Source organism: Poecilia formosa, unplaced genomic scaffold (assembly GCF_000485575.1).
Source record: "Poecilia formosa unplaced genomic scaffold, Poecilia_formosa-5.1.2 Scaffold4, whole genome shotgun sequence".
NCBI lineage: Eukaryota > Metazoa > Chordata > Actinopteri > Cyprinodontiformes > Poeciliidae > Poecilia > Poecilia formosa.
The window spans coordinates 2,924,087-2,952,003 of NW_006799943.1; the positions used below are offsets into that span (position 1 = coordinate 2,924,087).

A 27,917-nucleotide genomic window follows, 5' to 3' on the forward strand; every position below is an offset into this window, starting at 1 on the left:
AATTAAACATGGCGCCATGTCAGTAAAACTACTTTAAATAGTGTGTTAGAATATAAAGTTAATAAAACACAACATATTGTCGATTGGAAACGATGTCAAAGCAAAAATATAAACACAAAACTTTTGGTTTTACTACCATTTTTTTAAGAGCTCAATTCAAAGATCTAAAACATTTTCTATGTACATAACAGAGTAGATTTAAACCTTGGTGTCATCGCCGATACGTGTGAGAATATTATGTTGAAAGACATTTATTTCTCACTACATACTCTTGATTTCTTTGCTTTGAGCTGATTATCCTGGACAATGTGAGTTTTTCAGTTCGTGTTTATCGGTGTGGGCTGAGACATGGACAGCCCCAACTTGAGAAAAACCCCCTGAGTGCATCTCGTCTGTGAGGTGCTGAGTCATCCGTCAAGCTACACAGGTTGGTAATTATCCGAAGATTAATGAACGTTAAACCAAAACATGTGTCAAATCTTAAAATGAAACTTGATATCAGTGGGAGCTGTAAAGCACTCTGAGCTTATGGTAACATGAGCGCGGTGCTTTTCCATGGAAGATCTGACCCAGCCAATTGGAGGTTTTCCAAAACTCAGCTATCGCCGTTGCGAGGCTCCTAGAAAGCAGTGAGTAAGTGTGATCAGGGTTGACAGCCAGGTGAACAATTTCTGTTGAATCTGCACCATGTTTATTTCGCCAGATATTTACGAACCACACTCCCATTTCCACTCCCTGAGTCCAAAGATACCAATGTTTTATGACTGATGATGTATAGATGATAAAAGCTTACTGGAAGATTAACGTGATTGTGTATTTCGCTTCGTCGCCTCTGGCAAAAATACCTTTCTGGTCCAGCTGTAAATGGCAGCAAATCACGCAAGACACATTTTCTAACCGACTTATTACACCATCGAATTCCTGATTGAAGTCAGCTTTGGGACTGAGCAGCGCCCTGCAACATATGTTCTGTTTTAAATCGTTCACATTTTCTCACATTACAACAATAAACTGTATTGGAGTTTATTTTGTAGCATATAGTAGTGCTTAACTGTAAAGGGAAAGAAAAAGGGCAAAAATATCAATCTCTACATGGTCAAAGAGACATGGAGCTACAGGTGTAAAGGTGTTTTCTCAAAGTATTGATTCAGACTAATTCAGTGTCACACACACACATACACACACAATATCCAATGATAAAACATTATTAATAACCTATTGGTATTTTTATAATTGGATAATATGTTTTTCTCGGTCCGGCTTATTAAACAAACGGCCAGGCAGAAATTATAAGAGGAGCTGCAAAAGCAAATGAGGTGGATTAGCAGTGCTTGCTAATCGCTGATGGGCTCATCCAGGACACACTAGATGGAATATTGACTCTGCTGCCCTGATATTGAGCTGTTAGCATATCATAACAGTCATGAGTTAAGACAGTAAGTCTTAAGTCAGAGGCCTGTTTGGATTCACTGTGAGACTGACTGCTATTGCACATCCTCCCTGCCCACAGCATCACCGTCCACTTTTAGTTGGATGAGCTACCACAATGTTAATTTTCCATTTAGAATAAAAAATGCATTTGTGGATTGAATTCAGAGCCGATATGGTTTTTACATATTTGTTAAAAATCTCACTGTGTCGTGACAGTAAAATATGAGACTGATAATCTGTGAAAAGATTGACCTCCTTTGTGAGCTACTATTGCCATCTGGAGGAATGCACCAAAACCAAACAATCAGAGCCAGGAGGAGGGGCTTAATGCCCCTCCTCCTGGCTCTGATTGACCAGCAAACCAGCAAGCTCATTTGCTGGTCAACATGCTAATGGTGGAGAAACAACTTAACATTACAGGGAAACCATTTATCCGCCCTCATTGGTGGTTATGCTAGCTAGCCTTAGCTTTCATGACAGGCTATGCTAGTTGCAGTGCAGAAGAGAGCAAGAAGGGGATGAGCAGCGTCACACGGAGGGTGATTGACAGCGCTAACACCGGCCTCTTGGGGCAGAGGAGGTCTATATTTTTCCCAGATTATCTGTCTCATACCATACGTACAGTTTCAACAAATATTTAAAAAATATAAATTTTTCAATAAAACTTACATACCGCAGCTTTAAGTCAAAACGTCGTTGTTGAGGGGTTGGTTTTGGATCTGATTTAACACCAAACCCTCACGACAAACCCCCTGCGGCTTTGTGTCCAGGATTAGAACCAAGTGAATGTGGTGACAGAAAAACCACCGCCGCGCGCTCACAGGACAGCTGTTTCCAGCCCGCTGTTTTCCTCACACGGTCACCAAGGATACTGGAAGCATCAAAATACAGCCACAAAGACAAATACCAACATCTGTGTGTGTGTGTGTGTGTGTGTGTGTGTGTGTATGTGTGTGTCTGCTTGAGATGGGTCAGTGAGGTTCAGTCTGGGCGGTAATGTGAGACCAAGATGAAACACTCAGACATCAGCACATTCTTCTGGGCCTCGGTTTTCTTCTGGCAGCGAGAAAGAAAAAAAAAATTGGAGGAGAGAGGAAGGTTAAAGTGAACGAGATTCACCATAAACATGTCAGCCGGTGGACGGCACAGCCGTCTCCCAGGCTGTTTGGTCGACACCTCCTTCAGCTCTCATCAGAACTATACATTCATTACAGCAGCTGTAGATTTCTATAATGATATATTTTTGAGGCGGTTTCGCATGAATGTGCCCTCAGCCTGGTCAGCCTGATGACAGTGGTTGATGGGAGGAACTTACTTCCCACAAATATCGTCTGAAGATCTGCGAGCCAGACCAGAAACGGAGCTATAGCATAGAAATGATTGTTGTGGTGCAACTGCAGGACCATTAACATGCCTTTTCTTATCCCAGCCAGCAAGGCTTTTGTTTGGAGATTAGGGTGTATTAAAAAAAAAACAAAAAGCAACCCAACAAAATTTTAGGTTGGCTGTCAGGGCAAAAAAACAACAAAAAAACCCAAAAAACAAAACTCAGATTCTTCCATCTGAACCGCAGAGTTTAACAAGTTCATTTTTTCAAACTTGACACAGATGCTCAAGATTACAGCGATCATGAAAATGCACATGACCCTTCCATCCGCCAACTTAAAGCTCTGCATGCTTTCATAAATCTGCCAGTCTGAACCCCTGATGGCCGCTGTCGCACAATCATGCTAAAGACTTCCAGCTGACAAAATGCATGTTTTATATTTCTGAACTTATCCACTTTTAATCGCCCCACGGCCTCAAATCTCAACATACTTTATTGGGATTTATGATAGACTAACTCAAATCATATAAAATTAGCAATGGGAGGGAAAAAGATACATGGTTGTGAAACCTTTTTAAATGGCTATCGTGACTCGATATTTTGTAATATTCAGTGCAGTTACAACTGCAGGTCTTTTACGGAACATTTTCATCCAGAGCCCCTTCAAACCTTCCAGACTGGATCAATGTTTAAGTATTGATACAGACTCCTAGATGGATTTAGGTGCTTTGGACTAGATGAAGTCTTTAAGCTGCATGTTTAAAGATGTTGTAGCTGAGGTCATCAGAGAAGAACTGGACAGAGATTCAACTTTAGGCAAATGGTTTCAAACACTTCTGCAAATCTACTAATAGAACATGTTTTGTGCAGCACTTTAGCCTTTTTGCTAACTCTGGAAACTCTTAGCACACCTAACTTCCCCAAAAGTAATTTTTCTGGTTGAATTCTCGAGTGCTAACTTACTTAGTGATTTTGTAAACTTTCAGTTGAATAAAGTTCAACATTATGCTGAAGTTTTTGTTATTGGCTGTTAAGGATTCTTCATGTAGTTGGACATTTATATTGATATGTTAAAGTGGGAGTTGACGCAGCAACTATAAAACTGAAAAACTGACTGAAAAGTGTGTCCCAAACAATCACTTCTTCAAGCACAACTATACAGGAAGCTGCGTAATAACAAATCTGACTATGTTGAGGGAGATATATTATGTTGACATAATGTTATTGATTGGATTTAGCGCCTTAGAATTAGCTTCTGCTAAATGCCTTATTGGTATAGCGTTGCTGTAGGCAATGAAGGGATGGTGAACTTGATGGGACAGAGAAAGAGAGAGAGAGAGAGAGAGAGAGAGAGAGAGAGAGGGTTCAAGCTGTTGTTGTTTCCACTTTTTATTCTTTATTTTTTTTATTTTGCAAGCTCACTCCCTCCTGTCTGCTTCAAGGACTGACTGCCTCATTTTCTCCATTCTTTTCTTCATTTTTTTTATTCAGCCAGCCCCTTTCAACATCCCACATCCTCCGATCCTCTGCATGCAGAGGGGAAAAAATGTAGACTCCACACTAATTATGTAGCTGGAAGCGCTCATGGTTGCTCTTTTGACTGTATCAAATTCAAAGTTTGGAAACCCTTCCACAGCAGATAATGTGTTTTCATATAGCACAACAGCTAGCTAGATCTCGCTAGTTGTCGTGGGTTGTGGAGGATGGTAACTAACTGCTACACTTCGGCTTAGGTTTAACATGTTAATAACTGGCTAAAAGAGTCAACACTTTTGATAAAGAGGAGGCTGTAGGTGAACCCATTGGAGTTTCTGGAATAATTTAAATGGAGCTCTAAGACTTTTAATGGAGATGACAAAAGTACATGGAAGTCATTAGGGAGCTAGCTTGCATACTAAACTATTCAGCTTTTTACTTTTCCACTTGAAAGCTTCAATAGATTTTTTTTCAAACTGGGGTTTGTTCTGTGGAGCATTTCTAGCAACTTGTATTTTAACAGGCAGCAGTCTGAACAAATTGAAAACCAGGAAGCTGTTTAGACAGAGAGAGGATTAGCTGTCTAAATGGCTAACCCTGGTTTAGACAATGGCCTATGCGCCACTTTTTATCCAAACCCATGGAAACGTTTTTAAAAAATACTGTAATTTTAATTATTCCCGTTTAAAACCCTTCAACAATATGGGAATTTTGCATTAGTAAAAAAAAAAGTCTGCAGTGAATCATGCTGCTTTCTATTTAGCCATGAATCCTGGCATGGTGAAATATATGTGTAACATTTGATGCCCTCCTGTTCTGTTACAATTATTGTGACACCCATAATCTAAATAAATACCAATTCCAAACATGCAGATAGTGACATGGAAAATGTACAAAAATGATTTTTTTTTCCAGGAGAAGGATAAGAGCAAAACTTTATTGGTACTGTAAAAAAAAAAGTCATCAGCTAACAATAGCAAATCAACCATCTTTTACATTGTTTTTGATACTACTGGTTATACTGCTCATGTAAAAAGCTGTGAAAAGTTTCCTTCAAAAAGTAACAAAAAAAAAAATTATTTGAATGAATCAATTAGTTTGTCATAAAAAAACCCCTAATGTAACTGTATTATGGGAAGCCTTAATGCTAATTCCAGCTCCTGAAGAACAACGATGTAAAATGCAACAGGTTTTTACACTTACATGTAATCTGACGTTTAGTCATTAAAGCATGCTAAAGACAATGATAATGATACAACTCAAAATAGGAGGAATGTGTAAATGACGACAAGGACATGAAGATAAGTGTCTCGTCTGTGTCGTTCTGTTCAAGGTGATTACAACATAACATCAGAACTAATTCAATTGAAGCACAGAAACTCTTGAGTACAGTGAGTTGGCATGTTACAAAAACCGCTGAAACGTCCATGTTTCAAAATAATACAAATCATACCTGACATACGCAAAATCAAACAAAAATCCTAGGAGCCTTTGTAAAACAGTATTACAAGTATGGCAAACTTCTTCTCTAGAGCCTTTAACAGGTCAGCGGGAAGAACTGGTGAAGTTTACGAAAGAAAACGTGAAAAGTCTTTAGCAGAAGAATATTCAATCTAGACATAATCAACCAGATGATTAGACCTTATGTCATGGTTGTTATTAATTTCCTATATGTAAACAGAAATAGCCCCCAAAAAAGCCTTAAATTTGTTGCAATTACCTACAGGCGATCTAAATAACCATTTTTTCTGAATTCCTGTAGAGCTGAGCTGTGCTGCGCTACTACTGCTAGCTTTATACACTGTTCACAAAAACACAAATATTTAGCAAACATGTTTCTTCTTTGTTTGCTCCTCCAATCCATGTACAAAGACTTTTTTGGAATTAAAACAGAACATATTTTTAAAAGCAGAGATTTTTTTAAAATGCGGTGTGTGGCATATCTGTATAGACTGGTTATCTGGAAAATACTGAATATAATGACACATAGACTCACTGTCACCTTCAAATATTAGCTTCTCCCAGCTGAGTGGATTCTAAGGAATTTTTTTACTTTTTTTTTTTGCTTCATTCCGACTCTCTTAATATTAAATCTCTAATGTAACTAGAGAAACTCTTGTGGGGCAAATATTGTGTAATACCGTGTTAGCCAAAATCAAGACTTTAAGGTTGTGTGAATATTAACTTTGTCGCCCTACACTGTGGTGGCATGGGTATGACAACATCAGCCATGCTTTAAAAAAAATATATCAGTCAATTTAGCCAGGGCCTAATTTTACATTTTTTCTTTTGTCAGTACTAAAATCAACAGTTTTGTTTAAGTAATAAAAAAAAAATAAAAAAAACTAACTAATAAAAAAAAACCTGATATTAATTTTGCTGCCGCCTAGAATATCAGTGCAATATGTACTGATAAACAGTAATGTTTCTGTTAAGTTGCTAAATCCCTTGATTAAGAAAAGGTGGTGCTGCAGCACTGGCAGCTCCCCACTTTTTGCGCTAATGCCCTAAAAATAATATAACTTTATTAAATTTTTTTGTTGTTGTTGTCATTTTTAACTTTCTCAGATGTAAATGACATTAATTCCTACTGAACCTGTTAGTTTAAGAAACCTGTTTTACAGTGTAACTAAAGTGCCATGCAACGCTGACATGCCTAATATGAGTTTCTTAACAGATAGCTAATGTATTTTTTAAATTCGCACAGTGTCAATGTCAGTGATTGGACACCTTGTCAATTGTTTTGATACTCTCCAGCATTTCTGTCGGGGAGTAAAATAAATTAGATGATCTTTGAACTGCCCTGCAGTTGCAATGTGACCGGTGGTGAATGAAAAAACTGAAAACGTAAAATACACAGAACTTCATTAAAATACAATATCAAAAATGTTTTACAAGAAAAGAAAAAGAAAAACTGAAAAAGGCAAAAACAAAAAAAGAGACCTGATTCTGATTTCCGGATGCATGATTGCATTAGTTTCAGTGTCCAGATGCTAACAAAACAAACACATACTCTAGTTGCACAACAGATGATGTGCTTGGATATCAAAACAAAATGATAAAAAAAAAGGAACAAACATACAAAATGATATATTCCCTCTCACCTTCCTCCAAAATTCAAACCTAAAACATTTCAATAAACATAACATTTAAAATACATCTGAAATACATAACAAAAAACACACATCCTCCCATTAGCTAAAACTGGACCACAAATCTTAACCATACACTGTAATATTTATGCCAATAAATTGCTGGAATTTGCTGCTTTAAGGTGTCTCTGAGTAGCATTTAAACCTTCCGTTTGCCAATCCATGTACATCTCATTTAAAACGTTACTTCTTGCCTTTACATCAACAGCCTAACTGGTTCTGGGTCAGCTCACTCCTTTCACAAATTCGTACTGCTATGTTGTACCTACTGGATTCCATTTTTTTGATTCCATTTTTTTTGTCTGTTCCTGTTTCTATTTGGTATTTATCATCAACAACCTTTTTCATACTGATATATTAAAGCCATAATGTATTTGACCCTTTGCACATGACGTCACACTCTTCAGAAACTGACCCACTCCACCATGACGAACGTCAACACAACCTAAGCATGATTTAACTACCGGTGGTTGGTAGCCTGATATCGTATTTATTTTGTTGATTTCATAGGATGCTGCACAAACAGACAAGAACACAAACCAAACTTGTCATTTTATCGTAAACCTTTTGTCGAGGAAAGAAGGTAAGGTACAATGTGAAAAAATAAGCAATAATCTACTTGATAAATATGAATAGTAAGATGCAATCAAATATTGCGTTATGGAGATGCTATGCGTCTAATCATCCATAACTATGGCTATTGAGGCTACCATCATGTAGCCTCAATATACAAAAAAAACAACTAATACGCTTATGGACTTTTGTACGTTTTTTATCTGAAAAAAACAACAACCTTTTTTTCAGATAAAAAAAAAGGTCTTTACCTTTCTTACCGTTAGAAAAATCGATTAAAAAAAGAAAAATCTGTGAAGTGTTTGTTGAATTTTTTGTTCAACTCAACAAACACTTCAAGGGGACGAAGTATTTGTGGGTCGGTTTCTAAGCTAGCTAGGAAGGATGGAGTCAAGACCGGTTCTTCCGAGACCAAGACCGAGACCAAGGCTGAAGTTGAATGTTTGACTTCAATAAATATTTCAGGACATTGCCTTTTGTACACCAAAAATACAAATATTAATGGAAAAAAGTCAACCAAAACTACTTCTTGGTTTTAAATTAATGACGGTCATAATAAACTAATATTTAAGTTACTAAATGCAGCCACACAATGATACACATTCTCTAAACTGAATTAATCAGCTTACATTGCACAATAGTTGTATGTTAAATGAAAAAAATTGAGATATTAGTTTAATAAAATGTGTCAGAAAAAAAATATAGCCATAAATAATTAGATGTTAAAAAACTCACTGTTCCTAAAACATATCCTGGACATATTATGCCTAGTACACACAGGAACACAAATAGCCTCACATGGGAAATTCCCGAAACTATCAGAGCCAATAGATGCCGTGGGATTTCCGAAAATCACGGAGCCAACAGAGCTGACGCAAGGACAACAGAGTGCAGGAACAAAGTGGAAATATTTTCGCTAACACGGATTCTGGTTATAAAACATCGAAGGTAAGTTTTGGCATGACAAAATAGGCTTTGTTTTTCCTCTGTATTGGCTGCTGGTTCTGTGAGTTTTGCACGTAGTTCGACGATTGTCATATCGTTCGAAAGAGCAAAGTTTGTGTCTTAATTTAAAGCTTGTGTGGCTAAGACAATGTTTTAGCGTTGCTGTGTGTTTTTACGGTTATGCATGTTTCACATACGTTTTATTATAGACCGAGGCCAACACCGGGGGGGGAAAGCTTGAGGCCAAGACCGGTCTCGAGCCCTCCATTCCTGCTAACTAGTTCCAACTTTTGTCAATACCACTATCTATGAACCCGACTAGGTAAGCTCCGTCCCGAGTGCAAGCTGTGGCTATACCGGCAAAAACAACTTTGGAAAACAATGGCAGTCTTCTCTGTTTAATACTCCCGTCCGTCACTACAACGTCCATCATGGCACCTCAACTAATCAAGTGGCGTAGTTGCAAAGGGTCTATGCAATCATTTTGTTTTAAAAATACTTAAAAATTGAATTTTGGCTTAGTAAACCATGAGTTTTATACCGTACAAAATTTATTGCGACAGACCCAAAAAGATGGGCACTAGATAATCAAAACTGCAAAGATACGAAATGGAGAAGGTGTCAAAAATAACCAGAAACCACAAAACTCAGTAGTTGATAAAGATAGACAATTTTTAAATATCTTTCAATCTTTCATTGATAGACATCCCTTTCTTCTTTGCTTTGCTGTCCAGCAACAATCCTTTCAAGATCTCAGAAATGGCATTTGATCTGTGTGAGATAGAATGTCAAGTTAAACCACAGTTCAAAGAAATGTTTTTGCCCATCGATTTATGCAACATTTGCTTTGGCGTTAGTTACAGAAAGCATTCAACTCAAGCAGATTCTTAATCCGTAGTTAACCATGTAAAGGCACAAGAGCATATAATTGTGAGCTTGCAGCTTAGCTTGAGACTCTATCCCAGACGACAGAAGGAAGACTCATGTCTCAGGTTCAGCATGCAGCTGATCTTTGCTAGAAGGCAGGAGGATACTTGGCAGCAGGACCACCTCCTTTAAGATTAAATACATGCTCAGACGGGTAGTAATATCAATGTGATATCAAAGTGGACAGGGCGGGAGGGCGGAGGACGTTTGTCTGCATGATTTAGGGTTGAAGGGAGGGTGGAGGACGGGCTGGTGGAGGACAGGGCGGCCCTGGAGGCGTGCGGGACGGCGGGGGCCCTGGAGGCACCTGGCCTGACGGTGGTGATCTGGTGGGTGGGCTGGAAGAGGTAGGAGACGAGGAGGCGGAGCGGGTAATGGGACGGTAGTCTGGTGGAGGAGGCGATGGTGCATGAATTGGAGGACGGGGTGGGGCCTTGGTTGCTGCCGAATCGTCTTTTACTCTTGTAAAGTTGATGCATCGACCCTGCACAGAAAGAAGTAAATATGAATGTTTAGGCAAACCAAACGGTAAGCACAGAACACTTGGGTTGCACTCACACCACTCCTGTTTAGTCCGCTGTAATCGAACTCTGCTTAGGTTGTCTAGAAAGACTTGTTCGTTTGGGGAGGTGTGAATGTGCAATCAAACTCTGATGGAGATCAAAAAAGTGAACTCTGGTCCACCTAAAAATGTAGGTCTTGGTTTCATTAAATTAAACTCTGGTGTGGTTCTAATGTACAGTGGATGCAAGCAGACCGGAGACAGCTCCACAAATAGGAAGTGGACTATAATACAGTGCATTGTGGGTAGCCAAAACAAATTCGAGAGCCTAGAGCCTGTTTTTATTGCATTGTAAAAATGAAGTAATGCATACCCACTGCTACTTGTGGGGACTGAAGCCTGGTCCTCATGAGGAGAAGTTCTCTAGGGTTGGGGTTTAGGCTCAGGACTAAGGTGTGAATTGAGTTAGGGTTAGGTTTAGGCATGCATTGGTACTGGATGTGTTTTGGGTGAGCGTCAAGGCCATAAGCAATAGAAATAAATAAAAATGTATGGAGATTAAAGTCCTTGTGTTAACTCTTGAGGACTCTTTCCTGTTGTTAACCAGTTCTTAGTCCTCATACACTGGAATATCATCTTTCACACACTACAGGTTAGTTGAGTACAGTAGTCCCCAACCTGCTGTCCTACATGTTTTAGATGTGACCCTACTCCAGCACACCTGTTTCAAATAATTTCATTAGCTCCTTAGGATGCCTCCATTTGCTGCATTCATTTAAGCCAGGTGTGCAACAGCAGGGTAACACCTGGGCCCTGAGGGCCAGCATTTGAGACCTCTGGTTTAGTGTCATGTTAAGTTTAAGGTAACTAGCAGAGAAAGCGTCAATAGGGATAGAAAAACAGACTCCAGAAAAGATCAACATTGTTTTTTAAAAAGAGGAAACTAAAGTTTTCATATGGTTTAAAAAAATGACTTTTAATGTCTATAACATAGGAAACCCTATTAACTTGAGCATGTTCACAGAGGTTTCTTTTAGTACTGAAACTCTACCGTCTGTCCAGATTTGTGTGGTTGGTAGTCAAGTGTGGATAGGAGAAATGTTAATCTGTTAATAAGCAGTGTGAATGGCTGAAACCACTGGAACACGGGTTTCCATAGAGGAAAATGATAGAGCAGTCAGTCATAAAAATACAAAATACGGAAGAATTTTTTTCCCTGTCTTGGCAGAGGCAACAACACATGCTGTACTTATCTGGACTAAAATACCCTGATAACATAAACTGCTTTGTGAAAATATTCCAATTTTCCTAAACACTTCTTTGTTTTCTAAAGCTGTGCTGGACATCCACGGTCGTAAAGTTTTCTGGCATTAAATTTACGTACGTGTGTGTGTGAGGCATGGTCAGTCGGTTTGTGGAGACAGGTCTGGGCGTCCTCTGTCTTTGACATTAGCTTTTACCCTGTAACCAACAAACTGCCGGTCCAGAAAAGGGATATAATACCAGCTCAGTATTATTCTGTCCCTCTGATGTAAGTGTCCTGTATGTGGTTTGGTGACACACACACACACACGCACACACACACACACACACACACACTCCTACAATGACTGACTTTATTCTCATATTTAGACTGGATGATCCTCAACATTCATGAGCACAAAGATTTAACTAGCTGTCATCACATTTAATGTAAGATCTTTTGTCAGTCAGTACATCAGGGTGGCTTGGGACATACAGACACTTCTGCTCATTATTAGCGCCTATCGAAGAGAAATGGGATTTTGTTTTAGCATGAAACAATGTGACAGCTCAATGAGCTCAGCAGTTTCTCCCTGGCAGTTTCTGACAGCAGACTGCACTCAACAGAACTGCATCCTGGATCATATTGAGCCGCTTATTGGCAATTGACAAACAAAAGAAAAACTAAGAGTTGAAACCGAACTGACATTTCTCTTTGTTTGTACTATGACTCAGTAAGTCTGTTGGGAAAAACCCCTCAATAAAGCTAACCCTGATGAATGTAGCATTCAAACAGCGCCTCAGTTCAGACCGAGCCGCAGTAGGTCGTCATTGTACAAGTATAGACTATTGTTAAAAGTTCTGCAAGTAACAAAACCAAATTCTCTGCATTTTAGCTAGCAAAGTTACACCAGCTTCACAACAGCAGAGGAAACTCCATGTCCAGGATTTATCCAACACTTCTGATATTTATCCCCTCCTACACATGTTAATGCTAAGTTGAATAAAAGAAGAACACATATTAGGGCGAAGGTGAAGACCTTTGCGCACCCAGCTAGATACATCCCTGTTACTGGAGGCTATAGCCATTCCAAAGCTAGCTACTGATTTGATTAGCTGGAACTGGCCACCATTGGCAAATGAAAGAGAGGCTACTCACTTGACACTGTCAGTGACTAGCATATGGTGACATATTGGTTTGCCTACTTCCTTGGCTGTCCATTAGCATAGATAGGCTGACAACAAGCATACCTACGCTGGCCATCTATCCTGTTAGACATATATATTTTTAAAGAACATTTAATCACATATATGACATATTATCTATATTATGACATATAATATCTGTAGGTGACATACATTTGACTGCATCAGTGTGTTATTTTGTTAGAATTGACTTTAATCCAGCTCAACATCAGTTAATCTGATCTGTAGCTAGCTTCGAAATATGTAATCTCCTGGAACAAGGACATAGCCAATGCTAGGTGTGTAATATTCTGCATTTTGGCCCTAGTACCAAACCATAGAAACATGGGTGTACAAATAAGATGTTTTTTAAATTGAAAAACAAAAAACGAGAGGCAATTGTTCATCCTCCTTAGGAATTGCAGAAACCAGAACATTAAAATGGAAGTATGTACTCACTGAGCCATGATTTTTGCTGTCACTTCAATTATTCCATACAAATTGTGACTTCAAAAATAATGTACCCCACTGTACAAGCTGCTAAAAAAGAGTGAACCTGAAATATGTTCAATAAGTGGAAAATTCTCCTTTGGGACTTGTGGAGCTGAAAAATTATGAAGGATTATTTGAATAAACAGAACAACAGTGTACTGGATGTTTGTGAGGTATTTCTAAGCCCCCCCCCAGGGGGAGCTTTGTTCTCTGAGTGTAAAGCCTTTTCTTTCTCCACATTCATTGCTAGCTATTATGTGGTGCTATTTGATAGATGCGCTGGGCATTAAAACAGAACCATGTGGTTCATCTGGTAAAGAGCAAAAAAGAGTAAAAAAAAAAATAAGTGCAGAAGAAGCCTGTCCAACTACAAGGATGTGAGCTGTGGTTCTGCTTTTCATCTAATTTATAGTGTCTAATGCAAAGCAGGTGTGAGAGAGGAATTGGTTCAACAGCATGCGCCGAGCCAGCTGAGGTGTTAGCTAACTCAGAGACACTGGGAGTTTAAGGAGGGCACAATTACATACGATTGAAATGTTTTTTTTTTAAAGCACTGGTTATCTCAGGGGGGGCATTTATGCTGTTGTTGTTTCACTCTAAAGAGGGTAATTGCATGGCTTAGAGACGCCAATATAAATTTCCAGGAATCCATATGCACAAGGGGTCCAAACGTTTGCTAATCCTTTCGGTTTGGATTTCTACAGGGATGAGGCAAACGGTTCTAAAGCTTGTAGAGAGTAAAAATGTTTGATGTAATCAAGTCATCTACATGCCTACAGAAATAAATTTTTATCTTGTTTCTGTTTCCAAAGATTATTGTTACTAAAGAACTAGCATGTAAAATACCAACCCTCCACATGGTCGCAAAACCAGTGTCACTTTCCGTGTACTACTACCAGAATGTCTCTGATTTAACTACATCTCAAGTAAGGTTATTATTAATGAAAATAAACTTTATTTAGATTGGGACAATGTACAGCTCAAACATAAACATTTGATGACACCATAAGCTTAAATAAGCTTATGGTGTCCCTTGACAAGTCTAATCTCAATACACAAACATGAACACACACATGCAGTCAAATATAGTTAATGTTTACATATCTGAGCGGTATTCAACCATTTTTTTCCAAGTTAGATTCCAAGAAAGTATTGAATAGTGAAATAAATTAAAAAATTTTTTTACATTAGCTTTGGAAAACAATAATTTTACATAACCTTCCATCTATGGTGGACTTAAAAGAAAGATCCCGACATCTTTTAATTGTGAGTAACTTACATGATCACCAGGTTGGGGTCTCATCAGGGAAACCTGGTCATAACCGCGGCGAAACAGAGCCCAGATGGCGTCCAGTTTACCCTGAGCAGCAGAGAATGGAGGGTTTCATGGTTACATCATTGGAGTTATTTCTGACTTTATGTGGAGAGTCTATCACTTAATTTGTTTTAAGACAAACTGACGTACTAAGAAATCATCTATGAGTCACTGAAGTGACTCTGTTTTGTGTTGTCTTGTGCAGGAATGTGTTTTGTAACAGTGATGAACCAAACCAGTAACCAAAGATTGCTGTAATTAATATTATTTACGCACAAATGCAACATTTTGAGGAAGGTCATAAAAAGTTGCATAGACTGCAGAATAGGATCGTTCAAATTCATGTGGATCCAACCAGTTTAAAAGACTAATTTTACCAACACCAAGTGTTTGGCGAGGGTAAAAAAAAAGAAAAAAATATATTTCTGACAGAACGGTAAACCACATTTTTTTTCTCTTAAGCTGTTGAAGAAGAATATTTTTCATCCATACTCTACATGGGATTTCTAAATTTTAAGAATAATCTGCCTTTCTAGGCGGTGTCCTTACAGTACATGCACTGTAATCAGCATGTGTAGAGAAGGGGCAGTGTGTATTTTTGTGTATGCTTATATGAAAAAGGTACAGTGCTGCATACTGTCTAAAAGGCTTTATTCATAAAGTCAGCAGAGAAATACAAGACTGAAACCACTTCTGGTATTTTTTATGTTTTACCATCAGCTAAGAGATTATTAGAAAGGAGTGTCTGCTTCCATTAATGTGAAATTTTCAACATTCAGTGGTTAAGAACTGAAAAACAAAAGGTCGTTTTAGCTTCCCGAAAACGAGTCAATGTGCTAAAGTGGAAATGGAATCACATTTGACCAAACAAGTTCTGACGAAACAAATGTCTACCTCACATGACTGACCAGCTGTTTATTTCTTGATCTTTCTCTATGTCTTTGTACAGCTTGTATCATCACTAATGCTGGTTGACATGACAGAAAAAATACAACTTGTCTGATAGCTACACATTCTTGAAAACCTCTCTCCATTTTTCTGTGGTCCATGTTAGTTAGAAACTCTACTTTCTGTTACAGCGTCAACGGCTGACGAAATTACAGTTTATATAGCCTGCTTAATTTGCGACAAACCAAATCACTTTTTTTTTCTTGTAGCATTTTGAAAGTTAGCTCAAAATTTGCGTGGCAGTTGGACTGAATCACAGCTAGCTTGTTCTCAGTGGTCCTGTGTGAGTTTGCGGCAGTGTGTACCTGGATGGGTGTGTACCACTTGCGGTTTTGAGGCGGCTTCTTGTTGTGAGCTTTCTTGGGTTTGGGCTCATAAGGTTCGTATTCCTGCTCCGGCATCTTCACTACCGCGTTCTTTGGCTTCTCCAGCTTAGCCCCTTCCTCGGTGGAGCCTTTACCGCCCCATCGTACCTGCAGGCAGCAGGCAACGCAGGAACGGTTAGTGACCTGTTTTTGGTTTTTATCAGAGGCGACTGGTTGAACTGCGTCAACGTGATCTAAACACCTCCATCCTCTTGATTCCACCGATTCCCCTTCCTCCGTAATATGAGGCATCCACAGTAGGCCACTTCTTCTTTGGCAGGCCATCGTCATCATCTGACTCCTGAAAACACAGAAATGAGACTTCTTTCGTTTTGCAACATTCCTAGTTAAAATTCTGAATGTGTTGGTGTGTGTGCAGCTGTTTTGACTCACAGGCTCTGGTGGAGGAGGAGGTGGAGGCTCCTTGATCACCTGCGGACAAGAAAGGATCTTCACAACAACGCACACCATTTCTGCTTCTATCCGACTAACTGATGAATGAAATGTTTATGAAAAAATATTTTTGTACATATTTGCTGAAACTGTCACTATGTAAAAGTATGGTAGGAGACAGATAATCTGAGAAAAAAAAATCAAGCTCCTCTGCCTTTTCCCAATGCTTACTAGAAACAATCAATCAGAGCCAGGAGGCGGGTCTTACCGTTGTCAATCACCCTCACGTCTATACAATAAAAAGATATTAGAGTTTCTTACCACGGTGCAGCACAAAGGCCAGAACCACCACATGAAGAGAAGGGCCAGCAGGAGGAACAAAACCAGCAGCGTTATCAGCAGGATGGTGCCATCAAACTGGACAACACACACACAAAGACACACACACACACACACACACACACACACAGGAACAGCTTTACTACCAGTGAACAGCTTAAGGAGAAATTTGTTAGCAGCAAATGAAAGAAGGGAGATGGGAAGGAAGGATGAAATTCAGGAGGGATAGAAGGACAGGAACACGAAAGGAAAGTGTTAAACACTTCCAAGGAGAGCGTGCAGACTTGAACATTTTCAACCTACCAAACAATAAAGTTTGGTAGGTTGGTCAGGTAGGTCAGGAAAAAGACAGCAGTGGCGTGGGAACAGCAGGACGACAGGATATGAATTTAAATCCACACACAGTGGATTATAAGTTCATCTTTAATTATCTCTCCTTCAGTGATCCCTTGCCAAGACCCTGTTGAATTTTCAGTGACCCCAACATATTAATCATGTGTTTGCATAAAGTCTGCTTCTGCTATTTTTAATCCATAGATTTCTGACCTCAGTTATCTGCAATGTAATTTTTAACATACATGGATTATAATCTAATCATACTAACTATGAGGATACTTTATTCTATTTATGTACAGTACTGTAAAAAAAAACATTTACTTACAGATTTAAAAAGAATCAGTACAGCTTAGGAAGGAATAAAACAAGGAAGGAACAAACTAAAGAAGGGCGGAAGAAAAAACAATGGACCAAAAAAGTTGGGAAGTTAGTGAAAAAAGATGAAAGGATGGCAGGAAGGAAGAACATTTTAAAAAAGGAAAGATAGATGTATGGATAAAACCACTAACAAGAAATGAAGGAGTTCTACAGAAAAAATGAAGTCATAAAGGGAAGCAAATTAGGAAAGATGGAAATAAATACATAAATTTCAGGAGGAAGGTAGATAATGAGAGAAAGAAAGACAGTAATGAATGAATGAAGTTTTGCAGGAAGGATGGGGAAAAGCAGTGAGTGTCCAAATAAGGAAGGAAGGAAACATAAGAATGAAGATATGCATCAAAAAAGGAGCTAAAGAAAGAAGAAAATTAACAAACTAAAGTAGGAAGTACCAAGGAAGGAAGGGGAAAAATAGACTGAAAGTATGAAGATAAGAAAAACAAAGTCAATGGAGAGATAAAGGAAGTGATTGGGAAGGTAAATCAGTAAATATATAAGTTAAGAGGAAGCCCGTAGGTTAGTAAACAGGTTAGGAAGCAATTAAAAACCTAAGTACAAATTGAATTAAACAGGTGAAGGAAGGTTGAGGGAATCAGAATGACTTGACTGTAACCTTTGTTGAGAGATAGAAAATAAGCTGGCCAATGAAGACCAGAACGTAGTTCACTTCCAAAACAACTAACAATGATGCTACCAAGATCAGCAATCAGTGGATTTAAAGTCCCAAAGCTCTGACATGAGGAGGAACAGAGGAGAGCACTTTCAGCCTCGTCACCGTAGCGATTGTGTTCTTTGTCTCGCTAACTGTGGTCGATCTTAATCATTTAAGTCTCCTAATATATCCATCTGTTAACATTTCTCTCTTTTTCTCTCTAGCCTCCAGCTAAACATGGTTTTCATTGCAGACCGCAGATGAGGATCACATGTGGTTAGACTTTCCCCTATCTATCATAGGAGGGGGTGATGTTGAGGATTTATCTGAACTCTGCAGTGGGGCCGACTGAAGACAGCTCATCACAGGAACCAAATAAATATTTCTCAGAACCTAATCCCCTCCCCTCTATCAACAAGCAGTGAGTTCCTACAATGACTAAATTGTCTGGTTAGAAAACTTGATAGTGTAATTTATTAGGTGTCAGTAAATGGGACCATATCTGGATGTGTGCATATTTTTGTCATGCAGTATGGTATTACACATATTAGGCTGGTTGCAAAATAATGAAACGATGAAATTTCAGTGGATTCCCATCTACTCGCGGTTCAGCAATCATGGATGTCTTCATAACTCTGAATTACTCATGGAAAATTTGCCTATTTGCAAATTTTTTCATAGAGCATTTTGTCACCTTCTTAAAATAATGGCCTATGTAATTTTTTCCAAAAAGTGAATGACAAAAAAAAAAAACTCCTCATTTTTGCCAAAAGATGACTTAGACAAAAAAAAACAGAAAACAAAAAACACTTTTGGGAAAAAAATTACTTGCACATTTTTTCATAGAACATATTTAAAATATTTGAAAGAAAAGGCAGCGTTGGAAGCTGAAATGTCTAGTCGCAAGCTACTGGCTGTCGAAGTGGCCAATCCAGGAGTCCCATTTATTTTCCCTGTCTGTGTACTCACAAGAGCAGAGATGCTGTAGATAGTAGCTTCGGTTTTACTGCCAAAGCATTTCTATGACCTAGACATGCTAGTTGTTAGCCTGTCCAATACTAACAGCTAGCATGCCTAGTTGTTAGTATTGGACAGAGTGGGGTTAGCCTATCAATGCTAACCCCACTCTATCAACGCTAATACCAACCTATCCAGAACTAATGGACAGTAGAGGAAGCTTAGGCAATCCAGTGGGTGTCCAGCCTAGACATGCTAGTCATGAACTTCTCCAAAGCTAACGCAGCCTGTCATTAATGAGATAGTAGCTAACTTTGGAATACATATAGCCTCCTGAGACAAGGAAGTAGCCACCACTGGGTGTGCTATAGTTTTAATTTTGGCGCTAATGGTGTTTGACTGTTTATAGTAAACAGTTATAAGTGTTTTTAGAGGGGGTGTGAAGTATTCAAGGATTTTAGCTATCCGCTGTACATTTTTATTTGATGTCTTATGGGTCTTAAGCATATTTTAACCTTTCCCTTCTCTCTAATTGTAATAGCATGCTAAGTTGGGATGTATACATCATAAACCACATAGTTTGCTCTCATGGTTTCTTGTCCCAGCTTTGTGGATTGGGGCAGGGGGCCTTTAAAGGGAATATTACTTGTTGGTTAGATGGAATCTTCTGTTTCCATATGTCCCACCATATGTTTTTGTTTAGGTAAATTTACTTTAAATTACTTTAAATGGAATGTCAACCATTTTCCCACTAGCTGAGTAATAAACATTTAAACAGAAGTAGAGGATTCATCAGTCAGTGTCGTTATGGGACCTTTCCCTTTTACTTTTCAAAGAAAACACATATCGTGGTCTTGAACTTGCTTCTCTAAGTTTTTTTCCTTTCCTTTGGTGGGGAGTCCAGTGGGTCTTTTTGGATGCATCATTGCTAGTAATAACACCAAAAAGGGAGGATGAAGAAGACAAAGAAGACAAATGGTTCATCCCACAGACCAAAACACCAGATTTCTAGGAAAGGAAGGGAAGGGCATCATGTCCTGCCTTGCAAAAGTATCCGTACTGAACATTTTTACACATCACATCCACAAACTGCCGTGTAGTTTACCATAATTTTATGTAGCATGACTTACATGTTTTGTTTTTTTAATCTTTCATAGAAACACTAAAGCCCCCAAATAGAATCCAGTCAGTATATATGATCCAGTTGTGTCTGTGAATAAATATAGCTGTTCTCCAGATGTTTCTTGGAGAATATTTAAGAAAGAGATGCAAGAAGAGGCCATTAAAACTCCAGACAGCAAACAAGTGGAAGACGATGCTCTAGACAGAGGACAGTGAACATTTTGGCCTACATGTAAGGCCTGAAACCTATCACTGGAGACTTTAGACAGGGGTAAACGTTCCCCTTCCAGCTGGACAATTGTTGTTAGGAACATGTTGGTACCAGTTCTGTTTGGACTTGGGCTGCTTTTAGTGATATTCTGCAAAAATGTTGCCATTATTTACAAGTTAAGTCTAAATAAATTAACCTTAACATAGAAGTAAAATGTACTGACTCAAGAGGGCAAAACATTAATGCCTGCCACATTTTTCAGGTTTTCTTTCAACTTCACAATTGCTACTTTGTCTTGGTCTATCACAAAAAAATCCCAATAAACACAAATTTTGTGTTTGTAAAGTGGCAAAAAGTAAAACAAACAAACAAAAAAAAAAAAAACACATATATATCTGGAAGACATGCTAAAAAAAATGTGCCCATAAATTTACGATTGCATTAAAAAAAAAAGTAAAATAATTACTTACACACTCTGTGGTGGTGATGTGGACGTTGCTGCCGATGAAGGACAGACCGTCATTCATGCTCACTTGGAGATAAATCACCCTGAAATACACACAGAAATGAGCAAGAGCATCAATAATGTGTAAATATCACAATATCGTCCACAAAAAGCGTAACTCATTCAGTCTCTTTCACCAGAATGATGTCATTCAAAGTTGGCTTCACAGCAGAATCACGTCACCAAACACTGTGCTAGCTATGAGGGGAGATTGTAACTGTAACCAAAAGGTTCCAACCACAAAACTCAAGGGATAAAGAGCCGGAGGAGACAGACATTTAACCCGACAGTAAATTACAATGACTAATCCTGCTCACTCCAGAATTTTCTTTTCAGTCTCCAGAATGTGTTGTTTTCGTCTCACTGTAGCTGCTGAAATCTCTAATCTCCCTTGAGGTCTTATTGTTAAAAGTTGTCCAACAAATGAGGAGCCTGACTTGTACTTACAGGCTCCATTTCACTCGTAATTGAGCTGGCTTTAACCGAACGAACCAGATACAGAATTTTTCCACTTTGTTTAAGCAAGAAAGGAGAAAAAACCCCATCGAAGTGGTTGTAACTGGGGGAGCCAGCACAGTAAACACAAAGACATTGTAGTTTTAATAAACTACAATGGAAAAACCCGCAAGTTGAGGTTGCTTTTTGTTTCTCTGGGAATTACATCATCCAAACTCAACTTTCAATTATCCTTCTGCTTTTTCTTTCCAACAGACTCCCTTATCAAAACAAGCTTCTGTCCGTGCCCCACTTCTGACCTCATCTGTATATCCAACATATCTTCCTGGATCATCCCACCCTCCACCTCTAACACTGGAGAACAATTCGGAGAACTGCCTCATCTCTAGGGCTTTTTGTGGTATCACTCCTGAAAACGGGGATGACAGGGGGTCAGGTGAACAGAAAGAAGCAAAACCTTCGATCTGTCTCGCATATTTGTCTGAGTCCATACAGACAAGATGTCAAATGATCATTCAAAAAAAAAAGAAGAAAAAAAAAATCCAAAATTGTTCAAATGAAAAATTCCAAGAGAATGATAGAGCAGCCTGAGAAAACCTTGAAGCCAGAATTAAAGGATGTGGAGGGAAAAAAAACAACAAAGTGCTGGGGAGGAAATGTAGAGCATGGTCACAGACAGCTGTTTCACAAGGAAGTGAAGCAGACAGCTGTCTGAACTGCAGCTGATGCAGCACTGCTGCTTCATTTACCTCTAATTATTGTGAACAGCTAAACCCAGAACCTTAACCCCAACCCCAACTTCACACCTAAATCCCCCCTAACCCCATACCACCCACCCAACCAAGGCCTGGCAGTTCATAGCAACAAGGTGTGAAAAACCTTGTAATGACTTCATCTTTTGTCCCAGCAGCACAGTGTCACACTGGAAGTTGAACATTTTATTTGAGTACATTTATTTAGTATGGAACAAAAAAAAAATCATATTAACAGCAGTTGTTAACTATATCACTGGTGTATAACCACTTTTTTCCCACCTTGCCCTTATCACCAATACTGATACCGATTATTTTTATTTACATTTGATATGTCATCAGACTTCTGACTTATGTGTTTTTGTAGTTTTTCCTTTTAATTCTTTTTTTGTTAAAACCTAGGACAGAATTTGGAAAAAAATTAAGTGTCTACAAAGTACTTTTAACACCATAGTGACATGGTTTATGTGCATTGTTTCTAAATAAACAAAGAGCAAAAACAATCATCTGAGAGCAAATCAAAACAAAATCTTTTTTGAGGCAGAGTTGACAAACTGCAAAACAAAAATAAAATAAAATTTGACGAGGAAATCTTGCTAGCATTTATCCGATCCGATACTGATATTGACTAGGTATCGATATTATCGATATTTGTGGATTGATCTGCCAGCCTCCCATATTTTCATTCTTTGATGCATTTGTTCCAGAAAAAACTCTGCTAGACTTTATGCTGATTTTTGAATATTTTTTTTATGGTTATTATTCGAACTTAAATGCCACTTCTATTAGATGTAACGACAAAGAGTCCCTGAAATGACCCAGATACGCAGAACAACATGTGACATCACACGCAGCAGTAAACATGGATGCTACAGATGTCAGCATGTGCGCATCAATTATGGAGTTGTCGTGCAGTTGGATTCTTTCTCATCTGTTTTTAACTTCTGATCTCTCCAGTCTGTCACACTTTATTACATGGAAGTCGGAAAAAATGCAACATGGCTGTTCAGATTGCGGTTGCTTTGAAAAACATTAGATATGTATTCAATTTAGGACCAAAGGTCTGGATATGATGAAAACAAAATCTGATTTGTGCTGTTCAAATGGTCATAAATAATTTTACATGGTTTTACATGTGGACAAAAACAAACTTTTTTTTGCAATGTGAAGTTAAGAGTTTGGCATCACTCCCATGGAATTGGTTAGCATGTAGAGCACGTCTAATGGTTGTTATGGAAACGTGTTTACGTTTCCATAACAAGACACCACTTTTCTAGAACAGTGAGATTTGTACTTTTATTTTTTCTAACTTTCCTTTCCATCCTCACTGTGTGCTGGTGACCTGTGGCTAAAGGAAATAGAACTCTATATCCTCTAATATTTCTACCACAGGGAAACAGAAAGTCAAGGATTATTTATTAAACTTTAAATAATCTAATCAAATAAGGATTCTTTATTTATTTGTAAGAAATTTTAGGAAAATCACGTTTTATTGACCTTCCACATTTAATGAATTTAACTTTTTATATGAAATTGTTTCCCTCTGAATAGCAGCACTCAAATGAAAAATTAGATTTTTCAAAATTTCTCAATGTGAGTAACTTTACTATCGGTGCCAATAAATGCAGACAGTAAAATATGTATAAGCTGTAATTTTATGACCGTGCACTTACAGCAATACCAACATGTCCTCCTGTGATACAAAGTTTTTTCACATTAATTCATTGGTTAGTCATACATTTTTAAAATTATTAAGCATTTATATAGATAAACACATGTTAGACATCAAGTGAAACACTCGCCTAATTCTGGCTTAAGATCGCCTCTTGTTTGGTTTCTATAAATGTAAAGAGCCAATCCTGTTTTCCCCCAGCCCCCCTGCTGAGAACCTTGCATGCTACCAACATGTGGTCCCACACATGAAAGACCTGGCTAGCTGCTACACGGCTTTGATCAGGCAAACCCAGACAAAGAGACAGCTGAATGAAAATAAAAAGCCTTATGGACGGCGGAGGATTTAAAAAAAAAAGAAGTTAATCTGTAGCTAAGACCATAAAAGAAGACAGTCAATAAGAAAAAGGACAGACGGGCAGAAAGATGAGAGAATGCAAAATCCTCCACACAGGTGGTGAAATGGGCAACGGATTAGCTCAGAATCTTCAATCCCTTCGCTGTCTGATTTCCGAGTGCTAGCATGAAGATCTGTTTTTTTTTTTCCCCCCCCCGACTGCTGTGGGAGAATAAATGTACGGAATTTGTAGCAAAAAGGAATGATTTAGGTTTAAGGTATGTGGAGGGAGAGAAACTGTCCATCTCTCCTCCCCCTGGTTTCCCTCTGTGTTTATAAAGTCTTTAACGCCGTCCACTCAGACTCGTATTCTGTGGCCCTGAGCTCTTTTCTTCCCATAAAGACTTGGGTCAGAGAGGTTTGCGGATAGTTGATGTTGGAACACGGTTGGGGTCTAAATAAGAGCACAGAAATGTGATGTAGGAGCAAATCTGGTCGCTGCGTAGTTTGCACTGTGCAAACAAATTCCTTCCTGTTGAACGTTTTCGTTGAAACCTGAAAAGTTCAGCGTGTTTTATTAGGATTTTATGTGATGGAGGAACCAAAAGAAGTGGAAGGAAAATGATCCAATTGCCAGTGTTTTAGGCTTCCTTCAGCTTTGTCACTTCTATGAACAACAATGTTCAAGTCTTGCCACAGATTCTTGATTGGATTTAGGTCTGGTCTTTGATTAGGCCACTGAAAAACACGACTATGCTTTGAACGAAACCATTTACTGTGTGTCTTAGCTCACGGTACAATAAAAGCCAAACCTACTCCCTGTTCTTTTTCAGCTCTGGGTTTTCTTCCAGGGTTACGGTGCAGTTTCAGTGCCAAAATTAAGACTACAGTGGACCCAGCAGTGACTGCTTCCTTGTCATAATTATTTCCATTCCAGAGCTAGCTACTGACCTGATTAATGATAAGGCCGACACCGGTAGCTGAGCAGCTGGTGCTGGAAATGAGAAGGAGACTACTCATTTACTTTAGCTTTGAAGATGCTAGTGACTAGCATGCCAAGGCTGGTCAGCTTCTTGACTGCCTTGTTCCTCTCCCGGTCTCTAGCATGGATAGACTAACGTTAGCATAGGAGTTGCTGGGGTTAACCTTTGTAACTAGCATACCTGGTCATCCAGGACTAGTGTTAATGGAAACTTTATCAAGAAAAATGGTCGGCACACAACATCTGTAAGCGTCATAAAATAGATGATTTTACATTTGTTCTTTTGTCAGAGTTTACTGTAATCCAGTATGACACCAAGCATAAACATTCTGTATAATACGGAGATGAAGTTGGCTTCTGATTTGGTGGATGTCTACAGGATGGTTCCTCCTTTCTTTTTATTATTTTTATGAATCTAAACATGTTACAATCACAACAAAATATGTTCCACAAAGTGTTCAACTGTTCAAATTTCACATTTATAAAAGAATAAATAAATACATCTAAAAATTTGCAGGGCATATTCCACCAACATAATATTCAGAGAACAATAAACAATGTCTTCAGATGCTATTTGTCCACTGATATTCTCTAACAAGCAGCTGGATTTATACTGATTGTAATCACACACAGTTGGACTCAGCTGGCAGGTAGTTGGAAGAGGATTTTATTCTTTTTGAAAACAAATGCATGCCACACTTTCAGTGGCTTTCACAGAAATACTCAATGAAATACTCTGAGGTTGTGATTGCAGTTTGGCATCAGGTCCAACATGATTTTTTTCTTAAGTGTCCTAATGTAATATTCTCAAACAACAGCCGTGTCCAAGTAGTTAAAGCTGGTTTGTTGCTAGAAGCCAAAAGTTCTTGGAAAAAAACACCCCAGTTTCAATATGGCGCCTCCCTTTCACTTTCTAGTTCCTCGAGGAAATGATTTGCTCTTTAGCTGGTAAATGGCCTCACAGACTTGGCTCTATACAAATACCATGCAGAGTGTTTAAGAGTTCTTTTCTTGGCTGGCTGGAAAAGTCAGCGACTACAGCGACCTTTCCTGCCCAAAAGAACTGGCAAGACGTCAGCCGAGACATTTCGTGAGATTTGCAAGTTTTGTCGTCCAGATCCGCCGGTGCCTCACAAAGAGGAATCTGCTCTCGTTTTTTTACTGCTCAGGACAAACGCACAAAGGCTTCGTCCCTGGTGTGAGCTGGCACAGCTGGACCGCCTTTTATATTTTCCTAGAACTATTCTAGGAACTAGAGAATAGGAGTATGACTTCAGATAGAGATCATAAAAACAGCTAATGTATGGCAGATTTCTGATGCACATGTTCCCCTGGCTTTATACAAGGAGGGCAGTGTGCATAATGCAATCTGTCTAAGAAACAGCCCCTTTATAATGCAAACCGTAAGAGTTCATGAAGCTATAAAAAGAGAGACACCTACTTTCCAACCTCATCGATGACAGGAGCTGGACACAGTAAGAATGTGTTTTCTACACCAGCAGGCTTTTCATCTAAAGGGCAGAAACACAAGAAGAAATTAGTTTCCTGCAAAGGTATTCACACTCATTGAACACACTAACTAACCCACACTAACCATAATCACATTACAACCACAAATGGGCTGTAGAGGAGCATGAAGCTGCCACCACCATGTTTTACAGTAGGAGTTAGCAGGTGTTGAAGGAAATGTGCAGTGTGTCTTCCACCTGAGCAGCGTGTCTCTGCAGCCCCTCCAGAGTTACTGGTCATATCTGTTGCTGTGTCTTGATAGGTTTGCACTTGTAGTATGCTCTATTTACTAAGTAGGTGACTTCTGAAGGCAACTGCTTACACTTTATTTAGCGGTATGAGAATAAAAGGGGCTGAATACAAATACATGTCGGTCTAACACATAAAATCCTAATAAAATCCACTCAATTCTGTGGTTATAATTTAACCAAAAGTTAAATATCTCAGAAGACATGAACACCATCGCTGTGTTCATGTGAATCTTTTTGAAAGATGAGAATGTTATCTTGTAAATGTAGATCAATGTAGCTATTTTATTTTCAGTATTATACCTTTTGCTACTCAGTGATATAGAAATGAACAGATGTATTGTAGAAAACCAGCTGAACTTTATTACTGACTGTTCTATTTATAAAAAAAAAAAGCCAACAAGCCCAGAGCAGGTCTACTCACTGACTGTGATGGTATCGTTGATTTTGAAGCTGCAGAGCACCTGGTCGATGTTTCTTGCGTGGAGGAATCCGTTTCCCCTCACCACGGCTTGAAATGTCTCTGGTTGCACAAACAACATGTTTGTCATTTTTATAATATGAAAGATTTCACAAAATATGACTCACTAAGGTAGACACAAATAAACAAAACACAGGGAATCAGCTCCAATAACATGGCAAGCATTTTTCAAGGAGAGCCCTCTGTAGTGAAAGAGGCAAAAGCAAACGCGTTGCTGGCAACCAGGACAAGACGATGGGTACGCTTTAATGTTTGAGAGGGGTTCAAACAGGCAAGTAAAACTCCTCTATCTACAACTTTAAAGGTGTAAAAAAACATTTATTTATTTAAACAGCAGCTTCTAGATGGCTAAGTATGGATAGAAAATAGCAAAGAATCTTAATGAACCACATACCTGCTTCTTATCCAGTAGTAAAGGAACTAGAGGCTAATGTGGCTGATAGTAAAATGACTAAAAATTAACAAACGGTCTACCCATCCAATTGTAGCAACTAATCTGAACCATCTGCAGCCTTCCCTGCTGTCAGTAATAGGCCACCAAAATGATGCAAAGTTACCAGAAACACACAATCTGAACAGGGCTGCTGTGGAACACATTAGCATGGAACAAATCCTTGTTTTACACTGTAAAAAGCATTGTTTACATTTTAAGAACAACATTTTCTGAAGTGGACTGCTGTTTGCATTGTAAGAACTACTGTAGTAAAG

General features: G+C 38.7%; 1 protein-coding gene across 1 annotated transcript in view; it reads right to left on the bottom strand.

The window, feature by feature from the left end:
• Positions 1-5,123: 5,123 nt before the first annotated feature.
• antxr1c (ANTXR cell adhesion molecule 1c) overlaps positions 5,124-27,917 on the bottom strand; it is a 44,101-nt gene continuing 21,307 nt past the window's right edge. Inside the window, exons 10-18 of the mRNA XM_007560131.2 lie at positions 27,153-27,251; positions 26,413-26,482; positions 20,739-20,817; positions 16,595-16,690; positions 16,274-16,312; positions 16,083-16,181; positions 15,821-15,988; positions 14,532-14,612; positions 5,124-10,315 (exon numbers count right to left, since the gene is read on the bottom strand). Of these exons, the coding sequence (XP_007560193.1) occupies positions 10,052-10,315; positions 14,532-14,612; positions 15,821-15,988; positions 16,083-16,181; positions 16,274-16,312; positions 16,595-16,690; positions 20,739-20,817; positions 26,413-26,482; positions 27,153-27,251 (995 nt within the window). The 3' untranslated portion in view covers positions 5,124-10,051. The remainder of the gene's footprint in view (positions 10,316-14,531; positions 14,613-15,820; positions 15,989-16,082; positions 16,182-16,273; positions 16,313-16,594; positions 16,691-20,738; positions 20,818-26,412; positions 26,483-27,152; positions 27,252-27,917) is intronic.